This window comes from Pseudophryne corroboree, chromosome 4 (assembly GCF_028390025.1).
Source record: "Pseudophryne corroboree isolate aPseCor3 chromosome 4, aPseCor3.hap2, whole genome shotgun sequence".
Lineage (NCBI taxonomy): Eukaryota > Metazoa > Chordata > Amphibia > Anura > Myobatrachidae > Pseudophryne > Pseudophryne corroboree.
This window is the reverse complement of record NC_086447.1, coordinates 751,710,312-751,726,104: the sequence shown is the minus strand read 5'-3', so window position 1 is coordinate 751,726,104 and position 15,793 is coordinate 751,710,312. Positions and strand designations below refer to the sequence as shown.

General features: G+C 45.2%; 1 protein-coding gene across 1 annotated transcript in view; it reads right to left on the bottom strand.

The window, feature by feature from the left end:
• SLC24A3 (solute carrier family 24 member 3) overlaps nucleotides 1-15,793 on the bottom strand; it is a 658,328-nt gene that overhangs the window by 271,991 nt on the left and 370,544 nt on the right. The window contains exon 3 of the mRNA XM_063918163.1: nucleotides 13,380-13,456. Coding sequence (XP_063774233.1) covers nucleotides 13,380-13,456 — 77 coding nt within the window. The remainder of the gene's footprint in view (nucleotides 1-13,379; nucleotides 13,457-15,793) is intronic.

Sequence of the window (15,793 nt, the reverse complement as noted above, 5' to 3'; positions counted from 1 at the left end):
CCAAACAGCACATGATGCAAAGAAAAAAAGAGGCGCAATGAGGTAGCTGTGTGACTAAGCTAAGCGACCCAAGTGGCCGACACAAACACCTGGCCCATCTAGGAGTGGCACTGCAGTGTCAGACAGGATGGCACTTCAAAAAATAGTCCCCAAACAGCACATGATGCAAAGAAAAATGAAAGAAAAAAGAGGTGCAAGATGGAATTGTCCTTGGGCCCTCCCACCCACCCTTATGTTGTATAAACAGGACATGCACACTTTAACAAACTCATCATTTCAGCGACAGGGTCTGCCACACAACTGCGACTGAAATGACTGGTTGGTTTGGGCCCCCACCAAAAAAGAAGCAATCAATCTCTCCTTGCACAAACTGGCTCTACAGAGGCAAGATGTCCACCTCCTCCTCATCGTCCGATTCCTCACCCCTTTCACTGTGTACATCCCCCTCCTCACAGATTATTAATTCGTCCCCACTGGAATCCACCATCTCAGTTCCCTGTGTACTTTCTGGAGGCAATTGCTGGTGAATGTCTCCACGGAGGAATTGATTATAATTCATTTTGATGAACATCATCTTCTCCACATTTTCTGGAAGTAACCTCGTACGCCAATTGCTGACAAGGTGAGCTGCTGCACTAAACACTCTTTCGGAGTACACACTGGAGGGGGGTAAACTTAGGTAAAATAAAGCCAGTTTGTGCAAGGGCCTCCAAATTGCCTCTTTTTCCTGCCAGTATACGTACGGACTGTCTGACGTGCCTACTTGGATGCGGTCACTCATATAATCCACCACCATTCTTTCAATGGTGACAGAATCATATGCAGTGACAGTAGACGACATGTCAGTAATCGTTGGCAGGTCCTTCAGTCCGGACCAGATGTCAGCACTCGCTCCAGACTGCCCTGCATCACCGCCAGCGGGTGGGCTCGGAATTCTTAGCCTTTTCCTTGCAGCCCCAGTTGCGGGAGAATGTGAAGGAGGAGCTGTTGACGGGTCACGTTCCGCTTGACTTGACAATTTTTTCACCAGCAGGTCTTTGAACCTCTGCAGACTTGTGTCTGCCGGAAAGAGAGATACAACGTAGGTTTTAAATCTAGGATCGAGCACGGTGGCCAAAATGTAGTGCTCTGATTTCAACAGATTGACCACACGTGAATCCTGGTTAAGCGAATTAAGGGCTCCATCCACAAGTCCCACATGCCTAGCGGAATCGCTCTGTTTTAGCTCCTCCTTCAATCTCTCTAGCTTCTTCTGCAAAAGCCTGATGAGGGGAATGACCTGACTCAGGCTGGCAGTGTCTGAACTGACTTCACGTGTGGCAAGTTCAAAGGGTTGCAGAACCTTGCACAACGTTGAAATCATTCTCCACTGCGCTTGAGTCAGGTGCATTCCCCCTCCTTTGCCTATATCGTAGGTAGCTGTATAGGCTTGAATGGCCTTTTGCTGCTCCTCCATCCTCTGAAGCATATAAAGGGTTGAATTCCACCTCGTTACCACCTCTTGCTTCAGATGATGGCAGGGCAGGTTTAGGAGTTTTTGCTGGTGCTCCAGTCTTCGACACGCGGTGGCTGAATGCCGAAAGTGGCCCGCAATTCTTCGGGCCACCGACAACATCTCTTGCACGCCCCTGTCGTTTTTTAAATAATTCTGCACCACCAAATTCAATGTATGTGCAAAACATGGGACGTGCTGGAATTTGCCCACATGTAGTGCACGCACAATATTGGTGGCGTTGTCCGATGTCACAAATCCCCAGGAGAGTCCAATTGGGGTAAGCCATTCTGCGATGATGCTCCTCAGTTTCCGTAAGAGGTTGTCAGCTGTGTGTCTCTTCTGGAAAGCGGTGATACAAAGCGTAGCCTGCCTAGGAACGAGTTGGCGTTTGCGAGATGCTGCTACTGGTGCCGCCGCTGCTGTTGTTGCTGCGGGAGGCAATACATCTACCCAGTGGGCTGTCACAGTCATATAGTCCTGAGTCTGCCCTGGTCTACTTGTCCACATGTCCGTGGTTAAGTGGACATTGGGTACAACTGCATTTTTTAGGACACTGGTGACTCTTTTTCTGACATCTGTGTACATTTTCGGTATCGCCTGCCTAGAGAAATGGAACCTAGATGGTATTTGGTACCGGGGACACAGTACCTCAATCAATTCTCTAGTTCCCTGTGAATTAATGGTGGATACCGGAAACACGTTTCTCACCACCCAGGCTGCCAGTTATCCGCTTTGCAGCAGGATGACTGCTGTGATATTTCATCTTCCTCGCAAAGGCCTGTTGGACAGTCAATTGCTTACTGGAAGTAGTACAAGTGGTCTTCCGACTTCCCCTCTGGGATGACGATCGACTCCCAGCAGCAACAACAGCAGCGCCAGCAGCAGTAGGCGTTACACTCAAGGATGCATCGGAGGAATCCCAGGCAGGAGAGGACTAGACAGACTTGACAGTGACATGGCCTGCAGGACTATTGGCTTTCCTGTCTAAGGAGGAAATTGACACTGAGGGAGTTGGTGGTGTGGTTTGCAGGAGCTTGGTTACAAGAGGAAGGGATTTAGTTGGCAGTGGACTGCTTCCGCTGTCACCCAAAGTTTTTGAACTTGTCAATGACTTCTGATGAATGCGCTCCAGGTGACGTATAAGGGAGGATGTTCCTAGGTGGTTAACGTCCTTACCCCTACTTATTACAGCTTGACAAAGGCAACACATGGCTTGACACCAGTTGTCCGCATTTCTGTTGAAATAATTCCACACCGAAGAGTTGATTTTTTTTGTATTTTGACCAGGCATGTCAATGGCCATATTCGTCCCACGGACAACAGGTGTCTCCCCGGGTGCCTGACTTAAACAAACCACCTCACCATCAGAATCCTTCTTGTCAATTTCCTCCCCAGTGCCAGCAACACCCATATCCTCATCCTGGTGTACTTCAACAGTGACATCTTCAATTTGACTATCAGGAACTGGACTGCGGGTGCTCCTTCCAGCACTTGCAGGCGGCGTGCAAATGGTGGAAGGCGCCACCTCTTCCCGTCCAGTGTTGGGAAGGTCAGGCATCGCTACCGACACAATTGGACTCTCCTTGGGGATTTGTGATTTAGAAGAACGCACAGTTCTTTGCTGTGCTTTTGCCATCTTAACTCTTTTAAGTTTTCTAGCAGGAGGATGAGTGCTTCCATCCTCATGTGAAGCTGAACCACTAGCCATGAACGTAGGCCAGGCCCTCAGCCGTTCCTTGCCACTCCGTGTCGTAAATGGCACATTGGCAAGTTTACGCTTCTCCTCAGACGATTTTGATTTAGATTTTTGGGTCATTTTACTGAGCCTTATTTTTTTGGATTTTACATGCTCTCTACTATGACATTGGGCATCGGCCTTGGCAGACGACGTTGATGGCATTTCATCGTCTCGGCCATGACTAGTGGCAGCAGCTTCAGCACGAGGTGGAAGTGGATCTTGATCTTTCCCTATTTTACCCTCCACATTTTTGTTCTCCATTTTTTAATGTGTGGAATTATATGCCGGTAATAATAAGAATTTACTTACCGATAATTCTATTTCTCGGAGTCCGTAGTGGATGCTGTGGTTCCTGAAAGGACCATGGGGAATAGCGGCTCCGCAGGAGACAGGGCACAAAAGTAAAGCTTTCCGATCAGGTGGTGTGCACTGGCTCCTCCCCCTATGACCCTCCTCCAAGCCAGTTAGGTACTGTGCCCGGACGAGCGTACACAATAAGGGAGGAATTTTGAATCCCGGGTAAGACTCATACCAGCCACACCAATCACACCGTACAACTTGTGATCTAAACCCAGTTAACAGTATGATAACAGCGGAGCCTCTGAAAAGATGGCTCACAACAATAATAACCCGATTTTTGTAACTATGTACAAGTATTGCAGATAATCTGCACTTGGGATGGGCGCCCAGCATCCACTACGGACTCCGAGAAATAGAATTATCGGTAAGTAAATTCTTATTTTCTCTATCGTCCTAGTGGATGCTGGGGTTCCTGAAAGGACCATGGGGATTATACCAAAGCTCCCAAACGGGCGGGAGAGTGCGGATGACTCTGCAGCACCGAATGAGAGAACTCCAGGTCCTCCTTAGTCAGGGTATCAAATTTGTAGAATTTAGCAAACGTGTTTGCCCCTGACCAAGTAGCTGCTCGGCAAAGTTGTAAAGCCGAGACCCCTCGGGCAGCCGCCCAAGATGAGCCCACCTTCCTTGTGGAATGGGCATTTACATATTTTGGCTGTGGCAGGCCTGCCACAGAATGTGCAAGCTGAATTGTATTACACATCCAACTAGCAATAGTCTGCTTAGAAGCAAGAGCACCCAGTTTGTTGGGTGCATACAGGATAACAGCAAGTCAGTTTTCCTGACTCCAGCCGTCCTGGAACATATTTTCAGGGCCCTGACAACATCTAGCAACTTGGAGTCCTCCAAGTCCCTAGTAGGTGCAAGGCACCACAATAAGCTGGTTCAGGTGAAACACTGACACCACCTTAGGGAGAGAACTGGGGACGAGTCCGCAGCTCTGCCCTGTCCGAATGGACAAACAGATATGGGCTTTTTTGAGAAAAAACCACCAATTTGACACTCGCCTGGTCCAGGCCAGAGCCAAGAGCATGGTCACTTTTCATGTGAGATGCTTCAAATCCACAGATTTGACTGGTTTTAAACCAATGTGATTTGAGGAATCCCAGAACTACGTTGAGATCCCACAGTGCCACTGGAGGCACAAAAGGGGGTTGTATATGCAATACTCCCTTGACAAACTTCTGGACTTCAGGAACTGAAGCCAATTCTTTCTGGAAGAAAATCGACAGGGCCGAAATTTGAACCTTAATGGACCCCAATTTGAGGCCCATAGACACTCCTGTTTGCAGGAAATGCAGGAAACGACCGAGTTGAAATTTCTTTGTGGGGCCTTCCTGGCCTCACACCACGCAACATATTTTCGCCACATGTGGTGATAATGTTGTGCGGTCACCTCCTTTCTGGCTTTGACCAGGGTAGGAATGACCTCTTCCGGAATGCCTTTTTCCCTTAGGATCCGGCTTTCCACCGCCATGCCGACAAACGCAGCTGCGGTAAGTCTTGGAACAGACATGGTACTTGCTGAAGCAAGTCGCTTCTTAGCGGCAGAGGCCATAAGACCTCTGTAAGCATCTCTTGAAGTTCCGGGTACCAAGTCCTTCTTGGCCAATCCGGAGCCATGAGTATAGTTCTTACTCCTCTACGTCTTATAATTCTCAGCACCTTAGGTATGAGAAGCAGAGGAGGGAACACATACACCGACTGGTACACCCACGGTGTTACCAGAACGTCCACAGCTATTGCCTGAGGGTCTCTTGACCTGGCGCAATACCTGTCCCGTTTTTTGTTCAGACGGGACGCCATCATGTCCACCTTTGGTATTTCCCAACGGTTTACAATCATGTGGAAAAAACTTCCCGATGAAGTTTCCACTCTCCCGGGTGGAGGTCGTGCCTGCTGAGGAAGTCTGCTTCCCAGTTTCCATTCCCGGGATGAAACACTGCTGACAGTGCTATCACATGATTTTCCGCCCAGCGAAAAGTCCTTGCAGTTTTTGCCATTGCCCTCCTGCTTCTTGTGTCGCCCTGTCTGTTTACGTGAGCGACTGCCGTGATGTTTTTCCCACTGGATCAATACCGGCTGACCTTGAAGCAGAGGACTTGCTAAGCTTAGAGCATTATAAATTTACCCTTAGCTCCAGTATATTTATGTGGAGAAAAGTCTCCAGACTTGATCACACTCCCTGGAAATTTTTTCCTTGTGTGACTGCTCCCCAGCCTCTCGGGCTGGGCTCCGTGGTCACCAGCATCCAATCCTGAATGCCGAATCTGCGGCCCTCTAGAAGATGAGCACTCTATAACCACCACAGGAGAGACACCCTTGTCCTTGGATATAGGGTTATCCGCTGATGCATCTGAAGATGCGATCCGGACCATTTGTCCAGCAGATCCCACTGAAAAGTTCTTGCGTGAAATCTGCCGAATGGAATTGCTTCGTAGGAAGCCACCATTTTTACCAGGATCCTTGTGCAATGATGCACTGTTTTTAGGAGGTTCCTGACTAGCTCGGATAACTCCCTGGCTTTCTCTTCCGGGAGAAACACCTTTTTCTGGACTGTGTCCAGAATCATCCCTAGGCACAGCAGACGTGTCGTCGGGATCAGCTGCGATTTTGGAATATTTAGAATCCACCCGTGCTGTTGTAGCAGTATCCGAGATAGTGCTACTCCGACCTCCAACTGTTCCCTGGACTATGCCCTTATCAGGAGATCGTCCAAGTAAGGGATAATTAAGACGCCTTTTCTTCGAAGAAGAATCATCATTTCGGCCATTACCTTGGTAAAGACCCGGGGTGCCGTGGACAATCCAAACGGCAGCGTCTGAAACTGATAGTGACAGTTCTGCACCACGAACCTGAGGTACCCTTAGTGAGAAGGGCAAATTTGGGACATAGAGGTAAGCATCCCTGATGTCCCGGGACACTATATAGTCCCCTTCTTCCTGGTTCGTTATCACTGCTCTGAGTGACTCCATCTTGATTTGAACCTTTGTAAGTGTTCAAAAATTTTTTTAGAATAAGTCTCACCTAGCCTTCTGGCTTCAGTACCACAATATAGTGTGGAATAATACCCCTTTTCTTGTAGTAGGAGGGGTAATTTAATTATCACCTGCTGGGAATACAGCTTGTGAATTTTTTCCCATACTGCCTCCTTGTCGGAGGGAGATCTTGGTAAAGCAGACTTCAGGAGCCTGCGAAGGGGAAACGTCTCGACATTCCAATCTGTACCCCTGGGATACTACTTGTAGGATCCAGGGGTCCTGTACGGTCTCAGCGCCATGCTGAGAACTTGTCAGAAGCGGTGGAACGCTTCTGTTCCTGGGAATGGGCTGCCTGCTGCAGTCTTCTTCCCTTTCCTCTATCCCTGGGCAGATATGATCTTATAGGGACGAAAGGACTGAGGCTGAAAAGACGGTGTCTTTTTCTGCAGAGATGTGACTTAGGGTAAAAACGGTGGATTTTCCAGCAGTTGCCGTGGCCACCAGGTCCGATGGACCGACCCCAAATAACTCCTCTTCCTTTATACGGCAATACACCTTTGTGCCGTTTGGAATCTGCATCACCTGACCACTGTCGTGTCCATAACATCTTCTGGCAGTTATGGACATCGCATTTACTCTTGATGCCAGAGTGCAAATATCCCTCTGTGCATCTCGCATATATAGAAATGCATCCTTTAAATGCTCTATAGTCAATAAAATACTGTCCCTGTCAAGGGTATCAATATTTTTAGTCAGGGAATCCGACCAAGCCACCCCAGCTCTGCACATCCAGGCTGAGGCGATCGCTGGTCGCAGTATAACACCAGTATGTGTGTATATACTTTTTATGATATTTTCCAGCCTCCTGTCAGCTGGTCCTTGAGGACGGCCCTATCTATAGACGGTACCGCCACTTGTTTTGATAAGCGTGTGAGCGCCTTATCCACCCTAAGGGGTGTTTCCCAACGCGCCCTAACTTCTGGCGGGAAAGGGTATACCGCCCATAATTTTCTATCGGGGGGAACCCACGCATCATCACACACTTTATTTAATTTATCTGATTCAGGAAAAACTATGGTAGTTTTTTCACATCCCACATAATACCCTCTTTTGTGGTACTTGTAGTATCAGAAATATGTAACACCTCCTTCATTGCCTTTAACGTGTGGCCCTAATAAGGAATACGTTTGTTTATTCACCGTCGACACTGGATTCAGTGTCCCTGTCTGTGTCTGTGTCGACCGACTAAAGTAAACGGGCGTTTTAAAAACCCCTGACGGTGTTTTTGAGACGTCTGGACCGGTACTAATTGTTTGTCGGCCGTCTCATGTCGTCAACCGACCTTGCAGCGTGTTGACATTATCACGTAATTCCCTAAATAAGCCATCCATTCCGGTGTCGACTCCCTAGAGAGTGACATCACCATTACAGGCAATTGCTCCGCCTCCTCACCAACATCGTCCTCCTACATGTCGACACACACGTACCGACACACAGCACACACACAGGGAATGCTCTGATAGAGGACAGGACCCACTAGCCCTTTGGAGAGACAGAGGGAGAGTTTGCCAGCACACACCAAAAACGCTATAATTATATAGGGACAACCTTATATAAGTGTTTTCCCTTATAGCATCTTTTTTATATATATTTCTTACGCCAAATTAGTGCCCCCCCTCTCTGTTTTAACCCTGTTTCTGTAGTGCAGTGCAGGGGAGAGCCTGGGAGCCTTCCCTCCAGCCTTTCTGTGAGGGAAAATGGCGCTGTGTGCTGAGGAGATAGGCCCCGCCCCTTTTTCGGCGGCCTCGTCTCCCGCTCTTAACGGATTCTGGCAGGGGTTAAATATCTCCATATAGCCTCCGGAGGCTATATGTGAGGTATTTTTAGCCAAAATAGGTATTCATTTGCCTCCCAGGGCGCCCCCCTCCCAGCGCCCTGCACCCTCAGTGACTGCCGTGTGAAGTGTGCTGAGAGGAAAATGGCGCACAGCTGCAGTGCTGTGCGCTACCTTTAGAAGACTGAGGAGTCTTCTGCCGCCGATTCTGGACCTCTTCTTACTTCAGCATCTGCAAGGGGGCCGGCGGCAAGGCTCCGGTGACCATCCAGGCTGTACCTGTGATCGTCCCTCTGGAGCTGATGTCCAGTAGCCAAGAAGCCAATCCATCCTGCACGCAGGTGAGTTCACTTCTTCTCCCCTAAGTCCCTCGTTGCAGTGATCCTGTTGCCAGCAGGACTCACTGTAAAATAAAAAACCTAAGCTAAACTTTTCTAAGCAGCTCTTTAGGAGAGCCACCTAGATTGCACCCTTCTCGGCCGGGCACAAAAATCTAACTGGCTTGGAGGAGGGTCATAGGGGGAGGAGCCAGTGCACACCACCTGATCGGAAAGCTTTACTTTTGTGCCCTGTCTCCTGCGGAGCCGCTATTCCCCATGGTCCTTTCAGGAACCCCAGCATCCACTAGGACGATAGAGAAATATCAATAGCAATGGCCTACTACTATATATACTGCGCACAACTGAAATGCACCACAGGTATGGATAGATAGTATACTTGACAACACAGAGGTAGATAGAGCAGTGACCTACTGCACCGTACTGCTATATATTATATACTGGTGGTCAGCAAAATTATGCACTGTCCTCCTACTATATATATACTGTGCAAAACTTAAATGCACCACAGGTATGGATGGATAGTATACTTGACGACACAGAGGTAGGTAGAGCAGTGGACTACTGTACCGTACTGCTATATATTATATACTGGTGGTCAGCAAAATTATGCACTGTCCTCCTACTATATATATACTGTGCAAAACTTAAATGCACCACAGGTATGGATGGGATAGTATACTTGACGACACAGAGGTAGAGCAGTGGACTACTGTACCGTACTGCTATATATATACTGGTGGTCAGCAAAATTCTGCACTGTCCTCCTACTATATACTACAATGCAGCACAGATATGGAGCGTTTTTCAGGCAGAAAACGTATAATACTGGTGGTCACTGGTCAGCAAAACTCTGCACTGTCCTCCTACTATATAATACTGGTGGTCCCCAGTCCCCACAATAAAGCACACTGAGCACAGATATTTGCAGCACACTGAGCACAGATATGGAGCATTTTTCAGGCAGAGAACGTAGATATTTGCAGCACACTGAGCACAGATATTTGCAGCACACTGAGCACAGATATTTGCAGCACACTGAACATAGAAACTGAGAGGACGCCAGCCACGTCCTCTCACGATCATCTCCAATGCACGAGTGAAAAATGGCGGCGACGCACGGCTCCTTATATAGAATACGAATCTCGAGAGAATCCGACCGCGGGATGATGACGTTCGGGCGCGCTCGGGTTAACCGAGCAAGGCGGGAGGATCCGAGTCTGCTCGGACCCTTGCAAAAAAGGGTGAAGTTCGGGGGGGTTCGGATCCCGAGGAACCGAACCCGCTCATCACTAATGCTTACTGTACACCATCCCAAGCTATTCACATTAATGTCACCAGCAGAAGTAGTCAGTTTATAGGCTAATCCAATATTTAAAAGTGAAGCCTAGAAATTCATTAGGAGCACAAAATGCCTAATGCCTCAGTGGTGTCACTACAGATATGACTAATGGTGCATACACACGGAGTGATTTTGTCTAAGAGCGATTTTGACTGAGCGATTTACCTTGAACTGGCAGCAGGCGATTTTGACTATTTTTACCAGCGATTCTGACTAAAGTGTGCAAGCGACGTTGGCTATGGGCGATTATGACTAACTCATTTAAATAGGGGGATGCTTTTACTTTTCCAGTGACATAGTGAAAACTGACTTGCCTGCACAGTCTATTTTTTCCAGCGATAGCGACCTGGCGGAGACGCGCATCGCTATCGCTTGCTGTCTACACACGGAGCGATATGTACTTTCTTAGCGATTCTGGCTATATATTCAACATCACTGAGCCATATCGCTCCGTGTGTACACACCTTAACAGTGCCCTTCACAAAACCCACCAGCCAACCCCAGATCTTGACCAATATATGGTGGAACTACAATTTTAGGTTTAGTAGCACAAATTGAGGGCCATAGAAAACGTGCGCTGTGCATACAATAACCCTTGCTGGTAGGTACAAGTTACTTTGCTTGTATTTCAGGCTATAAACCACTTAGAGCTATAGCATATCAAGTACAGAGGTCCAATCTGATCCCTCAGAGGTGTGTCTAATATGTATTGGTGAGATATAAATATCCCCATGGCACCTCCAGTCTCCCAGTTACACTCATTCTCTCATACACTAACAAGTGCCAGCCATAACTGATTTCTGTTTTATCTGTGAGGGAAAATATGTGAGAACTGAACTATAGACAGTGTAACTCAATACTACTATTTAAACTCCTTATGAACCCAAATTAACAAGAAACACTGCATTAGGGTCCAATAATTGTTGCAGCTTATTTGGAATCCAATGGATTTTATGGCAGGAGCAAACTTTAGACAACATGGCTGCCCAAGATTTTTATATACACTACCAGACTCAATAACATCAATTGTAGCCAGTGACACTTGGTTATGCTTGGTGAACATAGGGATCCAGCACTGGTGCAAGTACCCGAATAGCAGGTAGTGTGGCCATTACGTAGCCTGGAGGTGAGAGTGCATGCAAGTCTTCACTAGACCCAATACCCAGGAGGCTTCATCCACAACGATGCATTTTCCCTCATACCTTGCTATGGGAATCAGCAACGCAATGGTCTCATCTGGCTAAAAGCATGGAGAGTATCCAAATTCCAAGTGTAGAAGTAGTTTTAATAATTAATGGTGCCTCTTTGTGGGTGGATAGAAGGCGGTATGGAATGTTTAAATAAAATTGTTACAGCAAATCATATTGTGCTAGCTTTTGTATATACATGCAGTTACGAAGAAAGAAACTTATGTTGTTAGTTTTAATCACAGTCCCTTTAAATAAGAGAACTTCCTTTTTTAGCAATCAAATAAGAACTGTGCAATAAAAAAAAAATCCATATTCATATTTCTTTGTACAAAAATAAATTGCAGTGCTGGTGGCGTGATTTATTTAAATAGCCTTAGGCATATATGAATATCTAAAAATAGGTGTACAGAAATGAGAAAGTGTGCTGACCTAAATAATGTATCTACAAATTCAAAATGACATATGGACATACACACCGAAATGTGCTGCATTGCATTAATTAAATAGATTATTTAATTAGAATAGATAAGAAAATACCAAATACAACTGCTTTAAACTAATATCACAAATAATTTTGTTGTAAAAGAGGAGAACCTGCACAAACCACCAAATCATTTTTATTATATATTATGGGCCGTATTCAATAGGAGTCGGAAACTGCCGTCTTGTCGGAAAGACGGCAGTTTCCGACTGATTGAGGTCGGAAGGGGTTCCGACCTATTCAGTGTTGGGCTTTTTCTTTCGACAAGTCGGGAAACCCGACTTGTCGGAAGAGTGTCGGAATACATGCGGATCGGCGCCTTCAGCCACCGAGCCGCGTGTATTGTCGGAAGCAGGGACAAACCCGACAGGTTTTAGCCCAGTTTCCGATAATGTCAATCCGACTTTAAAAAAAGTCGGATTGACACTGTCGGGACTGGGCCAAACCTGTCGGGTTTGGCCCAGCATTGAATAGAGTGCTGTCGGGTCCTTTCCGTCGGAAAGGACCCGACAGCTATTGAATACAGCCCTAAGATGGGATTTGATCTCAGTATATACAGTATGTTACAGTGAAGAAGAATCATTATTGCAGATGATTGAAAAATGTGAATTTTGATGGAATTTACCCAATTTGCATGAACATTGTTTCACAAGAAAAAAAAACTCAGAAAGAAGAAAAAACAAAACAGCAGTGAAATAAAGTAAATAGGCCACAAAGCCAACAGTGTAACTACACTGTATTCTTCTATAAATGATTAGATTGCAACAGCTACATGGATTAATATGGATTTCTAAATTATACCTGTGCTGTGTGCTGATCCTGAACTAAATATCGCAAATAGACACAAATGGGAAGAGCCAGCCTATTTTTTTTTTTAAAAAGAGAGCAGTAAAGTTATTTATGTAAATTGTTCTATACTGAGTGTGTCTCTTTATGTAAATAATTGGTCCAACAAGGAGCAGGTGTGGATTGGCCGTATTCTCGCCAGGAGTTGTTCTTGTAGACCAGTGGTCCCTATAATTTTATGGGGTCAACTTTCATGTTTATTCTGTAACTAGGTAGGGGTAGAAGTGTAGCCCCTGATACGGGTAACCACAGGCTTATTTAGGCTGGCACTGGGGGCTGACCTCCATATTGCAGTACCTCCTGGTGGCTGACCTATACTGAATGTGCAATGCGGATCATTAGCATAATCCATTCCTCCTTTTCTCTCTGCCCTCCTTCTCCTCCACTTGTCTCTGTCTCCATACCCCTCTTCTGTGTGTGACAGCCCCTGTGTCCCACCTTATCTCCGCTAGTGGCAGACCCTTCCCACGCATCTGGAGGGTAGTGTAATTTATCACACTATGTCATTCACATTTAACAAAATAATATAGATGGCATGCTACTTGTATTTTCACTATTCTACGCTTCTGTCTTGACCACTTTTATAATGGATACTAGCTATGCTTCCCTTATAAAGAAGGGGCTGGATATGGCAAATTATTTTATATGTGAATCCTGTTAAGTTCCCACTTATGGCTTGTAACTTTTCTTTTTTGTAAGACATGATTTTTACTTCTTCATTTGGAGGACAGACATGCTATATAAAGTAATAAGCACCAGAAAAGTTTAACTTACACATGCGACATGCAGACTGATTGCACCATGGCGTCGGGCCTCGTTTGAGAAGATGTCACTAGGAAATTCATGAAGCGCTGTGAGGAAAGAAAATAACAGTAAAGGTTAGACTCCACTATTAAGAACAGGGCATCAAAACCAATTATCAAAACGTAGACAGACTAAGGGGGACATTTACTAAGCAGTTATAAGAGTGGAGAAGTGAGCAATTGGAGAAGTTGCCCCATTAACCAATCAGCAGCACTGTATAATTTTATAGTATGCAAATTATAGATGTTACTTCAGTGCTGATTGGTTGCCATGGGCAACTTCTCCATTGGCTCACTTCGCCGCTCTTATCACTGCTTATTAAATGCCCCCCTAAGTCTTCATTCTAAAGTACAGTACAAAGAAGCCTTGACACTAAAAGGGGGTTGTACTACACAATTCTTCCACTGACTATAACAAGAAAGATCACATTACTATACATTAATTAGGAAAATTAGGCAAATACGGATACTATTTGACATTTATATAAGTAAAAGGATATGTATTAGTGAGATAAATAATATACATGAAATAAAACCACCATGCATTGTTTCATTGCTCTGCAGAAAGCTGAAGGTAGAAGGTTGCCGTGTATAGGATAACAAACAAAAAGTTACAAACATCTACACAGACTTATGGGTTGATTAATCAATGCTTGAAAACGGGTATATTGAGTAGGAAATCCTATTTAACAAGCATTATGGTGGAACTTGTTCTTCTGCACTGCTAGTTCTCGAGGAGGCAATAACAGGTTAAAATCATTAAAAAAAATCCTTTATACTTATTACATATGTTTTATGTGTTTTTAAAATGTTTCTATATTTTTTTTAACCATTTGATTTTTTTTATTTTAATGGAAGACAAAATTGGATGAATGGAATGATCAAATACTCAAGAGTATGTGGCCATTTCATGCACACCTATTGCTAACAGGTGCATAAAATCAAGCACAACCATGCTGAAGCCCTTAGTGATTAAAATTGTCTGTCCTTGGTTTCAATGCTCACTATCAAGACCTGAAACTGCATCTGGAAACAACATTAGTAAAATAACTGTTCCTTGGTAGCGCCATGGACTGAGCTTCCATTGAATGAGCAGTCATACACAATCCACTTTATCAAATGTTAGCAAAGCACACCGCCATTATACTCTCTGGTTCTCTGTAGTGACAAGTCATGCTTCACTGTCAAGCAATCTGATGGATGAATCCGGTTTTGTCAGATAGTAGAGACAGCTTCCTGTCTGAACTGCATACTCAGAAAAATGGTCTGGAGCTGTTTTTTAATGGTTTGGCATGGACCTCTTATTTCCAGCGAAAGGGAATCTTAGTGTTACAGCATAAAATTATACTCCAGAGAATTTTGTGCTTCCAAATTTGAAGCAATGGTTTGGGAAAGGCCTTTTCCTGTTTCAGCTTGACAAAGTGAGGTATATCAATAAATGGTTCGCCAAATTTGCACAGAGCCTTGACCTCAACCCCACTGAGCGAATTTGGGATAAATTGGAACACAACCTGTCAGCCAGGCCTTGTCCCCTAACATCACTTTTTAACCCACCCTAATGTATGATAAATAAGCTTATAAGTGTTAAAAATGCAGTGTACATCATTTACATGGTGGATGTGTGGAGCAAAACAGTTTTGTTCAGCACTTTGATGGGATGCCGAGGAAATACTGTATGAATGTCGACATCCACTCTTCCTTTTCGGGAGATGCCCACAGAAACAAGAAGTGGAACTAGGCAAACAAGAATGTGTAAAATATCAATGGGTGCACTGGGAAGAAAAATGGGAAACTGGTACTATGCATATTGAAAATTTGTGTTTACATTTGGCAAAGTGCTCTTAGAACTGACCTTATCCAGAAAAGTGCTACTGGAATCCATGCAATATCCAGGATGAGACCTTAAGTCCACTAGCTCAGGGCTAGTGGGAAATGTCCTTATGTGGAGAGATAATAGCAGAACACTCTTCCACACAACCCATACAAGACTCTATTTGCGCCTTCAATTATTTCTGTAATTGCATTTTCCACAATAAAATCAAATTTTTGCAGAGCGCTCTCCAGGGAACCTAACAGTGTATGTTCTCCAGGTCTCCTTACAGGATCACAAGTGAAACAATTTGTACCACCTTGGATCTTTTAAAATGAGTTAGTCAGTAATTAATACACATGTGCTCCAATAAGAAGGTATGGAAAACATGCACTGTCAGGGTGACCTGAGTACTGAATTTGAGAATCACTAAGCTAGCCATTAAATTAGTAAGTGGGACAAAAGAAGAGTGCATGCAAATTACAAAGAGTACAATTAAGCATAAAAACAGACTTAATAAAGCCCTGAGAACACTAAGGAACAACCCTCCTACTAACCCTCAACCATACACCGGT